Raw genomic sequence first — 15,764 nt, 5'->3', positions numbered from 1 at the left:
GGGAAGGCTTTCCACTAGATGTTAGAGCATTGCTGCAGGGACTTGCTTCCATTCAGCCATGAGAGCATTAGTGAGGTCGGGCAATTATGGTGGGCAATTAAGCCTGGCTCACATTCCTATTCATCCCAAGGTGTTCTATGGAGTGGAGGTCAGGGCTCTGCAGGCCAGTCAAGTTCTTCTACACCGTTCTCGACAAACCATTTCTGTATTGCCTCGCTAACTATGTTTAATTGTTACCCAATTTAAATGAATCATGTAACAATTAACGCATTAGGATTTGGGGCACCACAGAAGAGGTTGTTTAAAGAGTTACCATCTCCTGAATTAAACTCGATGATATCTATTACCTTGCTCATGATTCAGTACTACACAAATTGGTTTAATTATTTATTTACTAGCTAACTCAATAACACAGAGTACCCCCTTTACACAAGACAAAGGTCCCTAGTGGACTGACAAAATATGACGGCTTGTTACAACATAGATGGGGGGGAGAGAGAGGGAGAAAAAGGCACACTTATCTTTGAGACATTTCAGAACTATTTTCACAGTAACGTTAATCATATAGTTTTCACACGAATCGCTGCCCGTTTGGAATAAGAAATCATTCATGTATTTACGTGTGGGTGTCTTTGTCCGTCGTGTAGTCCTGAACAGAACTACAGAGTTCACTCTGTTCCATTCGCTCCTGAAGCTGCATATTACGTCAGCCAGTGGTTCCAGTGGGGTGATGAGAGTAGCGTACTACGGTGATTTGACAAGGGTAGTAGGATGCTTTGAAGAGTTTGAGATATTTGACTCAGGACAGCTAATCAGCTGTACCAGTGATTGTCTGAGGGGGGAGTTTGTCGCCTCTTCCTCCTCTTGTTGATTATTCAGGGTTCGGGATTCAGACCACTATGGACATGAGCTGCAGCTCACCATCTCTCTCGTCTAAAAGAAGGTGAGTTTATTTCTTCACCTCGTGTTGAGGTTCAGCATTCCAACCATTTCAAACGTGTAGCTCCGCCTCATGTTTCCTGGTCTAATGTTAATTTCATGACCAAGCCATTTTATTCACTCTGGCTGAAAAGGACGGTTCCATCAGTCTGACATGCTCTCCAACCTCACTCGGGGCGTGGCTACTTACTTATGCACAGTTTATAGGAGATAGATTTTATTTTTATTTCACCTTTATTTAACCAGGTACGCAAGTTGAGAGCAAATTCTCATTTACAATTGCGACCTGGCCAAGATAAAGCAAAGCAGTTCGACACATACAACAACACAGAGTTACACATGGAGTAAAACAAACATACAGTCAATAATACAGTAGAAAAATAAGTCTATATACGATGTGAGCAAATGAGGTGAGATAAGGAAGGTAAAGGCAAAAAAAAGGCCATGGTGGCGAAGTAAATACAATATAGCAAGTAAAACACTGGAATGGTAGATTTGCAGTGGAAGAATGTGCGAAGTAGAAATAGAAATAATGGGGTGCAAAGGAGCAAAATAACTAAATAAATACAGTAGGGGAAGAGGTAGTTGTTTGGGCTAAATTATAGATGGGCTATGTAACAGGTGCAGTAATCTGTGAGATACTCTTATACCTCCTAAAATCACATGCATATCTTAACAAAATACTTTAATTTTTCATATTATATGCGCAACGTATTGGATGGAAACTACTTTCCAAGTTACAGTATTTCGTCCATACAGTTTTTAATGTCATCACAAAATGAAAAGCAATATTACATTTGTTTCCATAGCTCTTTACTGACCGTTCCCCATATTTTTATGTTGGAATTATTGTCCTCACAGGACAGTCTTGACACTATGCATTTGGGCAAGTTGCGTTCTCCTGGCATCTGCCAAACCTAGATTCGTCCGTCGGACTTCCAGATGGTGAAGTATGATTCATCACTCCAGAGAATGTGTTTCCACTGCTCCAGAGTCCAAGCTTTTCACCACTCCAGCTGAAGTTTTGCATTGCGCTTGGTGATCTTAGGCTTGTGTGTGTGGCTGCTCAGCCATGGAAACCCATTTCATGAAGCTCCTCTCAACAATTCTTGTGCTGACGTTGCTTCCGAGGCAGTTTGGAACTCGGTAGTGAGTGTTGCAACCAAGGACAGATGATTTTTACACACTCCAGCAATCGGAGGTCCCGTTCTGTGAGCTTGTGTGGCCTACTACTTCACGGCTGGGCCACTGTTGCTCCTAGACGTTTCCACTTCACAATAACAGCACTTACAGTTGACTTGGGCAGCTCTAGCAGGAAAGCAATTTGACGAACTGACTTGTTGGAAAGGTAGCATCCAATGACGGTGCTACTGCCATTATTTGTCTATGGACATTGCAATGCTGTGTGCTTGATTTTAGACACCTGTCAGCAACGGGTATGGCTGAAATAGCCAAATCCACTAATTTGAAGGGGTGTCCACATTCTTTTGTATATATAGTGTATCTCTGCCTTTGTATTGTTGGCCTATTTGTTTAAGGATGATGTTGTCTTTGCATAGAATGCAACACATTCATGTATCTCATCCTCCCACTGATCCCTCTGTCCATTTAATGATTGATATATTGCGCTGTGTTGCTGTTTGCTTAATGATTGATATATTGCGTTGTGTTGCTGTTTGCTTAATGATTGATATATTGCGCTGTGTTGCTGTTTGCTTAATGATTGATATATTGCGCTGTGTTGCTGTTTGCTTAATGATTGATATATTGCGCTGTGTTGCTGTTTGCTTAATGATTGATATATTGCGCTGTGTTGCTGTTTGCTTAATGATTGATATATTGCGCTGTGTTGCTGTTTGCTTAATGATTGATATATTGCGCTGTGTTGCTGTTTGCTTAATGATTGATATATTGCGCTGTGTTGCTGTTTGCTTAATGATTGATATATTGCGTTGTGTTGCTGTTTGCTTAATGATTGATATATTGCATTGTGTTTGCTTAGCAAATGCTTTTATTGAAAGCAATTGCCCGACTAATTATACCAGTGAATCCCTACAGCCATTCGGGCTGTTGCCTTCTAAAGGGCACATGCGCAGTATAATATAGATGGGATTTGAACAGACAAAACCCTCTGATCCATTGTTCATTTGTTAAACTGCTTGCCCTCACACAAATAAATCAAATGTATTAGATGTATGACCTCATCGTATCCCCAGGTGACAACATCCTGGCAGTACTGAAGCACCTGGTCATGTCTGAGGAGCTGGCAGACTCGTCCGAGTATCGTCATGGCAACACGGTGTTCTTTGACCTGCTTGGCATGGTGGTGGTGGCGTACCCGGCCCATGTTGGCACCATCATCAACTACATAACTGCCATAGCAACCTTCCTCTACCTGTTTAAGAAGTGCTTCCATCCCAGCAACATGGGTAAGGGTTCTCAAGAGCATATTTTGATATTTTATTTGTTCATTTGTTTGTGCTTTTATTAAATGGATAGGACCCGTGGAAAGGAGAGGTAGGAGGAGTGCGAGTCAGAAGGTCAATGGTTCTGATTCGAACCCACGCCGACGTGTTCCAGGTTCAGCGGCACGAAGCACATGACACTCTGCCCTCTAATGGGTGTTGTATGTTTGTAAAGGATGTTAATGTGCTCTAAGATTGGTTAGGTTGGTCTGGTTATGTAACCTGAGCACAGGTTCTTTTCTAATGCGGAATAGCCAACTCCTATGGATGCTAGACTCCATTTACAGGCTAGATATTTTCTTCTGAGGTAGGTTAAAGCTGATGACGTCTGTATATCCCCTGTCTCTCTACCAGGATGTTGTTACGTGAAGGAGTTGGCGTGTGCCACGGTGGCGGTCATCCTCAGCTGGTTGGTCACTCTGCTGACCGTGATCTTTGTAGCCTTTGTGGTGTCACTGATGGGACGATCCATGTTCTGGTAGTACCACTTGAAACACACATTCTCTTCAGGAAATGTACCTTTTCTAGTTTATTCTGTTTTTGTTTCAAAACATTGAGATATAATATTGAGTATAACAAGAAAATATATATGGAAGTAAACTTATCAAATCAATGTTTGTTCTGTATGTATATATTGGCTTGTCCCTACCACCCACTTTGGAGGACAATTCTTTAATTTATTTTAAATAATGTTGAATATTGACATTACATATCAAGACAAGACGTCAAGTCAATTTAGCATAAATATTGTATTTTCCATTGTCCTCTCTTTAGGTACAACCACTTCTACACCTGCATGTTTATGTACGGTTCTGCTGCCACTGGGATGATGGTCCTCTTCCACACACTTTACAAGAACCTCTATGGGGTGAGGTGTGTGTGTGTGTGTGTGTGTGTGTGTGTGTGTGTGTGTGTGTGTGTGTGAAAGGTATTCTCAGGAGGATATTGGTGTGTGTGTGTGTGTGTGTGAAAGGTATTCTCAGGAGGGTATTGGTGTGTGTGTGTGAGAAAGGTATTCTCAGGAGGATATTTAGAGTGTGCAGACATGCACAGTGGCTAGTAATAATGAAGTGGTTTTGAACTCTGAACAGCCTGTGAATTAGGCCTCTGTTGGTGCTCAGCTCAAACATCTATAAGTGGAGCTGGGAGAGAGTGTAAGCAGGAGGAAAGAGAGCGCGAACAGGGGGAAAGAGAGCGCGAACAGGGGGAAAGAGAGCGCGAACAGGGGGAAAGAGAGCGCGAACAGGGGGAAAGAGAGCGCGAACAGGGGGAAAGAGAGCGCGAACAGGGGGAAAGAGAGCGCGAACAGGGGGAAAGAGAGCGCGAGCAGGGGGAAAGAGAGCGCGAGCAGGGGGAAAGAGGCGAACAGGGGGAAAGAGAGCGCGAACAGGGGGAAAGAGAGCAACAGGGGGAAAGAGAGCGCGAACAGGGGGAAAGAGAGCGCGAGCAGGGGGAAAGAGAGCGCGAGCAGGGGGAAAGAGAGCGCGAGCAGGGGGAAAGAGAGCGCGAACAGGGGGAAAGAGAGCGAACAGGGGGAAAGAGAGCGCGAACAGGGGGAAAGAGAGCGCGAACAGGGGGAAAGAGAGCGCGAGCAGGGGGAAAGGGAGCGCGAGCAGGGGGAAAGAGAGCGCGAGCAGGGGGAAAGAGAGCGCGAACAGGGGGAAAGAGAGCGCGAACAGGAGGAAAGAGAGCGCGAACAGGGGGAAAGAGAGCGCGAACAGGGGGAAAGAGAGCGCGAACAGGGGGAAAGAGAGCGAACAGGGGGAAAGAGCGCGAACAGGGGGAAAGAGAGCGCGAACAGGGGGAAAGAGAGCGCGAACAGGGGGAAAGAGAGCGCGAGCTGGAGGAAAGAGAGCGCGAACAGGGGGAAAGAGAGCGCGAACAGGGGGAAAGAGCGCGAACAGGAGGAAAGAGAGCGCGAACAGGGGGAAAGAGAGCGAACAGGGGGAAAGAGAGCGCGAACAGGGGGAAAGAGAGCGCGAACAGGGGGAAAGAGAGCGCGAACAGAGGGAAAGAGAGCGCGAACAGGGGGAAAGAGAGCGCGAACAGGGGGAAAGAGAGCACGAGCAGGGGGAAAGAGAGCGCGAACAGGGGGAAAGAGAGCGCGAACAGGGGGAAAGAGAGCGCGAACAGGGGGAAAGAGAGCGCGAGCAGGGGGAAAGAGAGCGCGAACAGGGGGAAAGAGAGCGCGAACAGGGGGAAAGAGCGCGAACAGGGGGAAAGAGAGCGCGAGCAGGGGGAAAGAGAGCGCGAGCAGGGGGAAAGAGAGCGCGAACAGGGGGAAAGAGAGCGCGAACAGGGGGAAAGAGAGCGCGAACAGGGGAAAGAGCGCGAACAGGGGGAAAAGAGAGCGCGAACAGGGGGAAAGAGAGCGCGAACAGGGGGAAAGAGAGCGCGAACAGGGGGAAAGAGAGCGCGAACAGAGGGAAAGAGAGCGCGAACAGAGGGAAAGAGAGCGCGAACAGGGGGAAAGAGAGCGCGAGCAGGGGGAAAGAGAGCGCGAACAGGGGGAAAGAGAGCGCGAACAGGGGGAAAGAGAGCGCGAACAGGGGGAAAGAGAGCGCGAGCAGGGGGAAAGAGAGCGCGAGCAGGGAAAGAGAGCGCGAACAGGGGGAAAGAGAGCGCGAACAGGGGGAAAGAGAGCGCGAACAGGGGGAAAGAGAGCGAACAGGGGGAAAGAGAGCGCGAACAGGGGGAAAGAGAGCGCGAACAGGGGGAAAGAGAGCGCGAACAGGGGGAAAGAGAGCGCGAGCAGGGGGAAAGAGAGCGCGAGCAGGGGGAAAGAGAGCGCGAGCAGGGGGAAAGAGAGCGCGAGCAGGGGGAAAGAGAGCGCGAGCAGGGGGAAAGAGAGCGCGAGCAGGGGGAAAGGCCACAGGAAAGGAAGACCCAGTGTTACCTCTGCTGCAGAGGATAAGTCCTCTGAACATCAATTGTTCAGAGGAGACTGTGTGAATCAGGCCTTCATGGTCGAATTGCTGCAAAGAAACCACTAATAAAGGACACCAATAAGAAGAGACTTGCTTGTGCCAAGAAACACGAGCAATGGACATTAGACCGGTGGAAATCTGTCCTTTGGTCTGATGAGTCCAAATTTGTGATTTTTGGTTTCAACCGCTGTGTCTTTGTAAGATGCAGAGGTGAATGGATGATCTCTGCCTGTGTGGTTCCCTCCAGGCTGTGTAAGGGCTATTTGACCAAGAATGAGAGTGATGGAGTGCTGCATCTGATGACCTGGCCTCCACAATCACCCGACCTCAACCCAATTGAGATGGTTTGGGATGAGTTGGACCACAGAGTGAAGGAAAAGCATATGTGGGAACTCCTTCAAGACTGTTGGCAAAGTATTCCAGGTGAAGCTGGTTGAGATAATGCCAAGTGTGCAAAGCTGTCATCAAAGCAAATGGTGGCTACTTTGAAGAATCTAAAATATATTTTGATGAGTTAGAGAGAGAAAGAGGACCTTATTAGAGATACAGATCCACAAAGAATTTGAAAATAAACCCAATTCCCATATCTACTGGGTGTATTACCACAGTTTGCCATCACAGCAGCAACATTTGTGACCTGTTGCCACAAGAAAAGGGCAACCAGTGAAGAACAAACACGATTGTAAATACAACCCATATTTATGTTTTTGTACAATACTTTGTATATAGACATAATGACATTTGAAATGTCTTTATTCTTTTGGAACTTCTGTGAGTGTAAAGTTTTCATTTTTGTTTATTTCACTTTTGTTTATTATCTACTTCACTTGCTTTGGCAATGTTGGCATGTTTCCCATTCCAATAAAGCCCTTAAATTGAATTGGGAAAGCATGGGGAAAGAGCAAGAGAGAACAGGTGGAAAGAGAGAGAGAGAACAGGTGGAGAGAACAGGTGGAAAGAGAGAGAGAGAACAGGTGGAGAGAACAGGTGGAAAGAGTGAGAGAGAGAGTCCCTCCCATCCCTCTCACTCTATCTATACTGAAGTTCAGACACACTCCATCTCTCACATGGTCACTTTGCCAGGCCACGGTTGGGCTCCATGGAGAACACAGCTCAAAACATGCATCAAACCAAATGCTATGTTGATTTTATGTAGCTAAGAGGTGCAGCTACCCCTGAGAATCAAGGAACATTGTATTGATATGAACTGAAATTGACGGGCCTTTTTTGGGGGAGAGTAATAATCTGATTGCAGCTGTTAAGTGGTGATAATGTGTTTGCCCTTTAGTGACCTGCCTCTCTATGGGTTTTCTCCTGCTGTAAATGTCACCCAGGGTTCTTCCATGCCCTTGTTGACCCCTCTCACTCTGTGTGTCTGTCTGTTCCTCCTGCAGGGTGTGCGTCACCTGGAGGTGGGGGAGCTCTACTTTGATGTGAGCCTGCTGCTGTGGTGTGGCGCGCTGGTTTACTTCACAGCTCACAGCCTTTGCTCTGCCTACGTCCCCATGCTCATGGTGGCCTTCCCCCTGGCCACCAAGCTGCTCCTGGCCAGGGAGTTCAAACTCCGAGGTAAAGAGACTAGAGTGGTCAAAACATTGTGCCACACTGCACCTGGGTCTGTGTTACAGATTTCTAACTTTTCTTTGAATTTCTCTCCCATGAGGAAGTTCCTTTTCATGGAGAATAAATGGATACAGGTGTTGGATACTAGGGTTGGATACTAGGGTTGGGTACTAGGGTTGGATACTAGGGTTGGGTACTAGGGTTGGATACTAGGGTTGGATACTAGGGTTGGGTACTAGGGTTGGGTACTAGGGTTGGATACTAGGGTTGGGTACTAGGGTTGGGTACTAGGGTTGGGTACTAGGGTTGGATACTAGGGTTGGGTACTAGGGTTGGGTACTAGGGTTGGGTACTAGGGTTGGGGGTTGGGTACTAGGGTTGGGTACTAGGGTTGGGTACTAGGGTTGGGTACTAGGGTTGGATACTAGGGTTGGATAGGGTTAGGGTTGGGTTGGACTAGGGTTGGGTACTAGGGTTGGGTACTAGGGTTGGGTACTAGGGTTGGATACTAGGGTTGGGTACTAGGGTTGGATACTAGGGTTGGATACTAGGGTTGGGTACTAGGGTTGGATACTAGGGTTGGATACTAGGGTTGGATACTAGGGTTGGGTACTAGGGTTGGGTACTAGGGTTGGATACTAGGGTTGGGTACTAGGGTTGGATACTAGGGTTGGATACTAGGGTTGGGTACTAGGGTTGGATACTAGGGTTGGGTACTAGGGTTGGATACTAGGGTTGGGTACTAGGGTTGGATACTAGGGTTGGGTACTAGGGTTGGATACTAGGGTTGGGTACTAGGGTTGGGTACTAGGGTTGGATACTAGGGTTGGGTACTAGGGTTGGATACTAGGGTTGGGTACTAGGGTTGGGTACTAGGGTTGGGTACTAGGGTTGGGTACTAGGGTTGGATACTAGGGTTGGGTACTAGGGTTGGATACTAGGGTTGGATACTAGGGTTGGGTACTAGGGTTGGGTACTAGGGTTGGGTGATATTTTGCGTTGACCTCTTCTACGGTATGCTACTCCAAATATCTCGATGTCCAATATAATCGTTTGACCAAATCCTTTTTTTGTTTGATGTTGTACTGATTACCAATATTATAGTCACATCCTCATCCTCTCTTTCCCCTTTGTGTGGCAAAAAAACGAGGCCTGAGTTAATTCATTTGGACTTCATTTTCAACATATCAATATAGCCTAACTGATAAAAAAAAGGCAGTTTTCATTTGTAAAGTTCAAATGGAGCATAGTCTTTCTTCCACTTCAAGATATATCGTCAATGTCAAATATCACGATATTCTATTTTAATCATATATCAACCCAACCCTACTGGATACTGTTCAATGGTCCCATTGTTGTTATTATTACGTGTGATGTTTAATAAGAAAGTCTTTTTCAGTTCATTTCAGCTCAGCAACAACACTGATGCATTGATGTGTCTAACCATTATTGTTTCTTTAAATGGAAAGGCAGGAATTGTTATTATTCTGGCTGTTAATATGTCCCTCCAGTCCTGCTTTGGTCCAGGTGTAGCTGTGGATAACTCTGTGCTCTACCAGCTGGGTTAGTTCATGTAAATGTATCTCTCCTGTCTATATCTCCAGGTGCTTCGGTGAAGTACTCTGTGCTCTACCAGCTGGGTCTGGCTTTGCCCTATGTCCACTTCATGTCCCTGATCTGGTTGGTGTTTGAGATCTTCACGCCCACCCTGGGGAGGATCAACACATACCCTCCTGATGTGGTCCTGGCCACCATCGTCACCTTCACCACACTCTTCTTCTCCTCCTTCTTTGTCAGTACAGTTACTGTACCTCTTTAGCGAAAGATTAGAAACTCAACTGTCTTGTTTCAAGTGTCTCTTAGGAGCAAAAATGTGATGACAGGTAAAACCACTGTGTTTTTAAGCCTCTCTCGTTCTCCTTTTCTGTCTGTTTTCTTCTCTCTTCCAGCTCCACTTTATCTACCTGGCCAGGTCTACTAAGTGGCTGTTGGCAGGTCTTGGAACAGTGTTTACTGTGCTTCTGTTGCTTGTATCCTGCGGTATGTTCTTTCCCTACACAGCAGACCCCTCCGGCCCACGGCCCAAACGGGTCTCCATCCAGGTGAGACCATCTGAGGCTCTTTCTGCTCTCACACACACACCTCTGACAGCTTTTTATTTAACCTTTTATTTATCCAGGCAAGTCAGTTAATAACAAATCTATTATTTTAATGAAATTCATTAATGGTTTATTTAGTTAGAAACAGATAAACACATTGACACATTGAATAAACTTTTATTATCTGATGCGGGGACCCCCCCAAAAGCACACCACTCGTATCGTCCACGGTCTGGACGGCCAGGTGGAGAGTAGAGACTCAGGTCTGTGGATCAACAGCTGTGACTACACTGGCATGCAGCACATCACGCCTATCATACCAGAGATCAATGATACCATCAAGACCAATTGTCAGGAGGACAGGCCTTTCTGTGGCTTCCCCTGGTTCGGATCTGATAAGTAAGTCACACAGTGTTGTATCTCCGTGACTCTGTTGTTTAACGTTCTGTTGCTCGTGATGGATTTTGTTTATGTCTTATGACTTGATGGTGCTCTGTCCATGTAGTTAGGCGGATCATATCTTTCTTTGACTTGTTTTATGACATTGTATGTATGTTTCTGCATATGTACCAAGATGTTCAAATAAACCTAAACCTCGTAGAACGCACAGTATCAGTCAACAGTTTGGACACACCTAATCATTTTTTAAATTTAACCTATATTTAACTAGGCAAGTCAGTTTAGAACAAATTCTTATTTTCAATGACGGCCTACAAATTCAAGGGTTTGTCTTTATTTTTTACTATGAAATAACACACATGGAACCAAACCAAACAATTGTTAAACATATCGAAATCAATTGTAGATTCTTCAAACCCAAACCCTTTGTGTTAATGACAACTTTGTACACTCTTGGCGTTCTCTCAACCACCTTCGTGAGGAATGCATTTCCAACAGTCTTGAACGAGTTCCCACATATGCTGAGCACTTGTTGGCTGCTTTTCCTTCACTCTGCAGTCCTACTCATCCCAAACCATTTCAATTGGGTTGAGGTCAGGTGATTGTGGAGGCCAGGTCATCTGATGCAGCACTCCATCACTCTCCCTCTTGGTCAAATAGCCCTTACACAGCCTTGTTGAAAAACAAAAGTAGTCAATAGTCTCACTAAGAGCAAAGCTGATGGGATGGTGTATCGCTGCAGAATGCTGTATAGCCATGCTGGTTAAGTGTGCCTTGAATTCTAAATAATTCACAGACAGTGTCACCAGCAAAACTATCACAACATCACACCTCCTTGCTTCACTGTGGGAACCACACATGCAGAGATCATCCATTCACCTACTCTGCATCTCACAAAGACACATTTGTACTCATCAGACCAAAGGACAGATTTCCACCGGTCTAATGTACATTGCTCGTGTTTCTTGGCCCAAGCAAGTCTCTTCTCCTTATTGGTGTCCTTGAGTAGTGGTTTCTTTGTAGCTATTAGACCATGAAGGCCTGATTCATGCAGTCTCCTCTGAACAGTTGATGTTGAGATGTGTCTAGAACTTGATCTCTGCAGCCCAAATAAATGCTTCACAATCTGAGGTGCAATCCTCGGCAGCAGAGGTAACTCTGGGTCTTCCTTTCCTGTGGCGGTCCTCATGAGAGCCATTTTCATCATAGCGCTTCATGGTTTTTGCAACTGCATTTGAAGAAACTTTCAAAGTCCTTGAACTTTTCCAGATTGAATGAAAGTATTGATGGACTGTCATTTCTCTTTGCTTATTTGAGCTGTTATTGCCATAATATGGACTTGGTCTTTTACCAAATAGGGATATCTTCTGTATACCACCCCTACCTTGTCACAACATAACTGATTGGCTCAAACAAATTAAGAAGGAAAGAAATTCCACAAATTAATTTTTAACAAGGCACACCAGTTAATTAAATTGCATTCCATGTGACTACCTCATGAAGCTAGTTAAGAGAATGCCAAGAGTGTACAAAGCTGTCATCAAGGCAAAGGGTGGCTACTTTAACAAATCTAAATATAGATTGAGGTTCTTCAAACACTTTTTTGGTTACTGCATGACTCCATATGTGTTATTTCATAGTTTAGGTGTCTTCACTATTATTCTAGTCGGTGTGTCCAAACTTTTGACTGGCACTGTATACATAAAAAGAAAGAAACTGTTTTTAAAATGTTACTATATCATGCATATACCATATTTATTTTTGAACACTTCCTGGCAAGTTTTGACTGGTTCAGCAAAAAAAAAAAAAGAAATCTGAAAAAAATCAAATACACTTCTTGTTTTCAGGAATAACTGGTACCTCCCAGCCCCTGAGGTCTTTCCCAAGTCTCCTGTAGAGTTTCAGCTCCTTTCTAAAGAGGAGACAAAATGGGGAACAGTTAGGTTGACTTTTGAAGTCAAAGGTGAGATGTCCCTTTCATCCTCTGCACCGTGTGTCTACATCCTCTCCTCCTACCTTCTGTAAGACCCTCCCAGCTCTTTTCAAATATTTTGTAAAAATGGCACGACCATCGTGTGACTAGAACCCATAGTTAGTTACATCATGTGTTCAGGATTAACTCCTGATCCTATGCGTTGTGTGTGTAACTGTGTGTGTGTATGTGTGTCCTCCAGGTCCCAGCCACATGTCCCTCTACCTCATGCCCCACCGAGGAGCCTCTCTGTCTAGCTGGTGGTTTGGGGACGGCACCCCCCAGTTATACCTGGCTAGAGAGTATTTCATATTCTACACCCATGGCCTGGATGCCCCCGCCTGGAACTTCTGGTTCCAAATACAGGTATTGAATATTAGGGATTTATGGTTCCAAGCAGGCAAAGCTGGTGACAATCAAAACTGGGTGTTATCTGATTGTAAATGACATAATTTGGACCAGTTTTGCCTGCTGGGTTAGCGCTTAATTTCATACAATTTCATACTTTTTTTCCACGCACAATGTACAGTACCAGTCAAAAGTTTTGATAAACCTACTTATTCAAGTTAAAAAAAAATAAAAAATTCTACATTGTAGAATAATAGTGAAGACATCAAAACTATGAAATAACAAATATGGAATTATGTAGTAACCAAAAAAAGTGTTAAACAAATCTAAATATATTTTATATTTGAGATTCTTCAAAGTAGCCACCCTTTGCCTTGATGACAGCTTTGCGCATTCTCTCAACTGGAATGCTTTTCCAACAGTCTTGATGGCGTTCCCACATATGCTGAACACTTGTTGGCTGCTTTTCCTTCACTCGTTCACTCTGAGATCCAACTCATCCCAAACCATCTCAATTGGGTAGAGGTCAGGTGATTGTGGATGCCAGATCATCTGATGCAGCACTCCATCACTCTCCTTCTTGGTCAAATAGCCCTTACACAGATGATGATAGTCCCACTAAGTGCAAACCAGATGGGATGGCGTATCGCTGCAGAATCCTGTGGTAGCCATGCTGGTTAAGTGTGCCTTGAATTCTAAATAATTCACAAGTGTCACCAGCAAAGCAGCCCACACCACCTTCTCCTCCATGCTTCACAGTGGGAAACACACATGCGGAGATCATCCGTTCACCTACTCTGCGTCTCACAAAGACACAGCAGTTGGAGCCAAAAATCTCAAATTTGGACTCCTCAGACCAAAGGACAGATTTCCACCGGTCTAATGTCCATTGCTCCTTGACTTCCTGACGGACTGCCCCCAGGTGGTAAGGGTAGGCAACAGCATGTCTGCCACGCTGATCCTCAACACTGGGGCCCCTCAGGGGTGTGTACTTAGTCCCCTTCTATACTCCCTGTTCACCCACGACTGCAACACCGTCATTAAGTTTGCTGACGAAACAGTGGTAGGCCTGATCACTGATTGGCTCAAACGCATTAAGTTAAGAAATTCCACAAATTAACAAGGGACACCCGTAAATTGAAATTCATTCCAGGTGACTACGTCATGAAGCTGGATGGGAGAATGCCAAGAGTGTGCGAAGCTGTCAAAGGCAAAGAAAGGGTGGCTACTTTGAAGAAAAATCTAAAATATATTTTGATTTAACACTTTTTTTGGTTACTGCATGATTCCTTCCATATGTGCTATTCATAGTATTGATGTATTCACTATTATTCTACAATGTAGAAAATAGTACAAATAAAGAAAAACCCTGGAATGAGTAGGTGTCCAAACTTTTGACTAGTACTGTATTTTCAAAAACTTCACAAATGTGTGCACAGTGTACATTTATATTTGTGTGTTTATTTATATTGTCCATTTATGATTGTGTGTTTGATGTTTCTGTATTTCCCCTCTCCAGCCTCCCAACGAGGAGGGCCCAGAGGGGATGATCTCAGTAGCCATCTCATCTCACTACTACTTTGGAGAGGACCAGAGGACTGTTCAGCTAGATGACATGCTACAGAGGTTCCCCAAGTGGGCGTTCCCCTCTTCCTGGGTCTCCACCTATCACATGTACAGATACTGAGATAATGGGCCCGTTGTTGGGCCTGCTTCCCCTCCACTCCAATACACTGAAACAGACAGACACAGATAGCAGACATACATGCAGACAGACACACGGACATGCATGTCCCCAGTTCACTGGCATATTCAAGAGAACCCCACCATCACGTTGTCAATAGGCTAGTTGCTAACAGGAGAGCCACTTAAGCCAAGCAACCTTTTTTTATACAGTATATTGTAACAGGTAGGACTAACTTACTGACAAGGGCATGGTCCACGGGAGTTCTTCCTTCTTTTGTGGGGATAGAGGTAATTAGGGTGTTGTTTTTTACTCTCTCTACCTAACTGTTTTGTCTCTATTCTACCTCCTGCCAGCTCTGTCAAAAGCATCAGTCTATAGCGTCACTATCTATATTTTCAGGAAAGGCTACAGTGCCTGAGATGGATGGTTATATCTCTAACATGTCTGGTTCTGACCTTTCCAGGGCCAAGCTTAAAGGGACAAGTCACTTATTTTACATTTCCCTAGGGTGTATTTTGTTACCTTCAAACAGTTTATATATATATAATGTTTTAAATGGGTTGAATGACTGTTTCTGTGTGAATTAAATTGTCATGTTTGGATTGTTTATATTTTATTGTACTGCAAGTGCTATGAATTTATTTTTTACAGGGAAACAGTGGATAGTTCAGAGGGCACAAGGGTGCACTCCTATCATTTAAATATAGTTGATTAGATCAAAATCTGTCTGTCTTGTTTTCACTAGCAAAGTGCAATGAAATGTTAATTCAAGTTTGGTGTGTTTTTGCATGAATTTGTTCCTACTTTGAGAACTTGCTACCAAGCTTGTGTGTATCAGACACACTGTTATTTCTCAGAGATGATGCTAAACTGAAGACACGGGTTACTACTGTTGGGTTCTGAGAATATGAAATATACTTATTCATGTCACTGAGGGAGAGAGGGGAATGTGTAACGTTTACATAATATTTCAATAGGATGCCTGATATAGAGTGTGTGCAGGGAAGCACGTGGCAGGCATTGATAAGGGGAGAAAGCCATGGATTAGTGATGAAGGGGGGGGGGTCGAGATCAGGTCAGGTCATGTTAACTTCTTGGATATAGGGGGCGCTCTTTTAATTTATGGATAAAAAAACGTGCCCGTTTTAAGCGCAATATTTTGTCACGAAAAGATGCTTGACTATGCATATAATTGGCAGCTTTGGAAAGAAAACACTAAGGTTTCCAAAACTGCAAAGATATTATCTGTGAGTGCCACAGAACTCATGCTACAGGTGAAACCAAGATGAAACTTCAACCAGGAAATGGGCAGAATTTTTGAAGCTCTGTTTCCCATTGTCTCCTTATATGGCTGTGAATGCGCAT

General features: G+C 44.6%; 1 protein-coding gene across 2 annotated transcripts in view; it reads left to right on the top strand.

Moving 5' to 3' along the window:
• Window positions 1-15,170, top strand: part of LOC112219599 (endoplasmic reticulum metallopeptidase 1) — a 45,762-nt gene extending 30,592 nt beyond the window's left edge. For both annotated transcript variants that reach the window (XM_024380964.2, XM_024380965.2), the window contains exons 8-17: window positions 3,156-3,368; window positions 3,759-3,882; window positions 4,179-4,272; window positions 7,726-7,900; window positions 9,499-9,686; window positions 9,844-9,996; window positions 10,202-10,392; window positions 12,240-12,355; window positions 12,567-12,730; window positions 14,232-15,170. In XM_024380964.2, coding sequence (XP_024236732.1) covers window positions 3,156-3,368; window positions 3,759-3,882; window positions 4,179-4,272; window positions 7,726-7,900; window positions 9,499-9,686; window positions 9,844-9,996; window positions 10,202-10,392; window positions 12,240-12,355; window positions 12,567-12,730; window positions 14,232-14,399 — 1,586 coding nt within the window. In that variant the 3' untranslated portion in view covers window positions 14,400-15,170. The remainder of the gene's footprint in view (window positions 1-3,155; window positions 3,369-3,758; window positions 3,883-4,178; window positions 4,273-7,725; window positions 7,901-9,498; window positions 9,687-9,843; window positions 9,997-10,201; window positions 10,393-12,239; window positions 12,356-12,566; window positions 12,731-14,231) is intronic.
• The last annotated feature ends 594 nt before the right edge of the window (window positions 15,171-15,764 follow it).

This window comes from Oncorhynchus tshawytscha, linkage group LG20 (genome assembly GCF_018296145.1).
Source record: "Oncorhynchus tshawytscha isolate Ot180627B linkage group LG20, Otsh_v2.0, whole genome shotgun sequence".
Taxonomy (NCBI): domain Eukaryota; kingdom Metazoa; phylum Chordata; class Actinopteri; order Salmoniformes; family Salmonidae; genus Oncorhynchus; species Oncorhynchus tshawytscha.
Note: the sequence above shows the minus strand (reverse complement) of the source record. Positions and strands in the feature narration are given on the sequence as shown.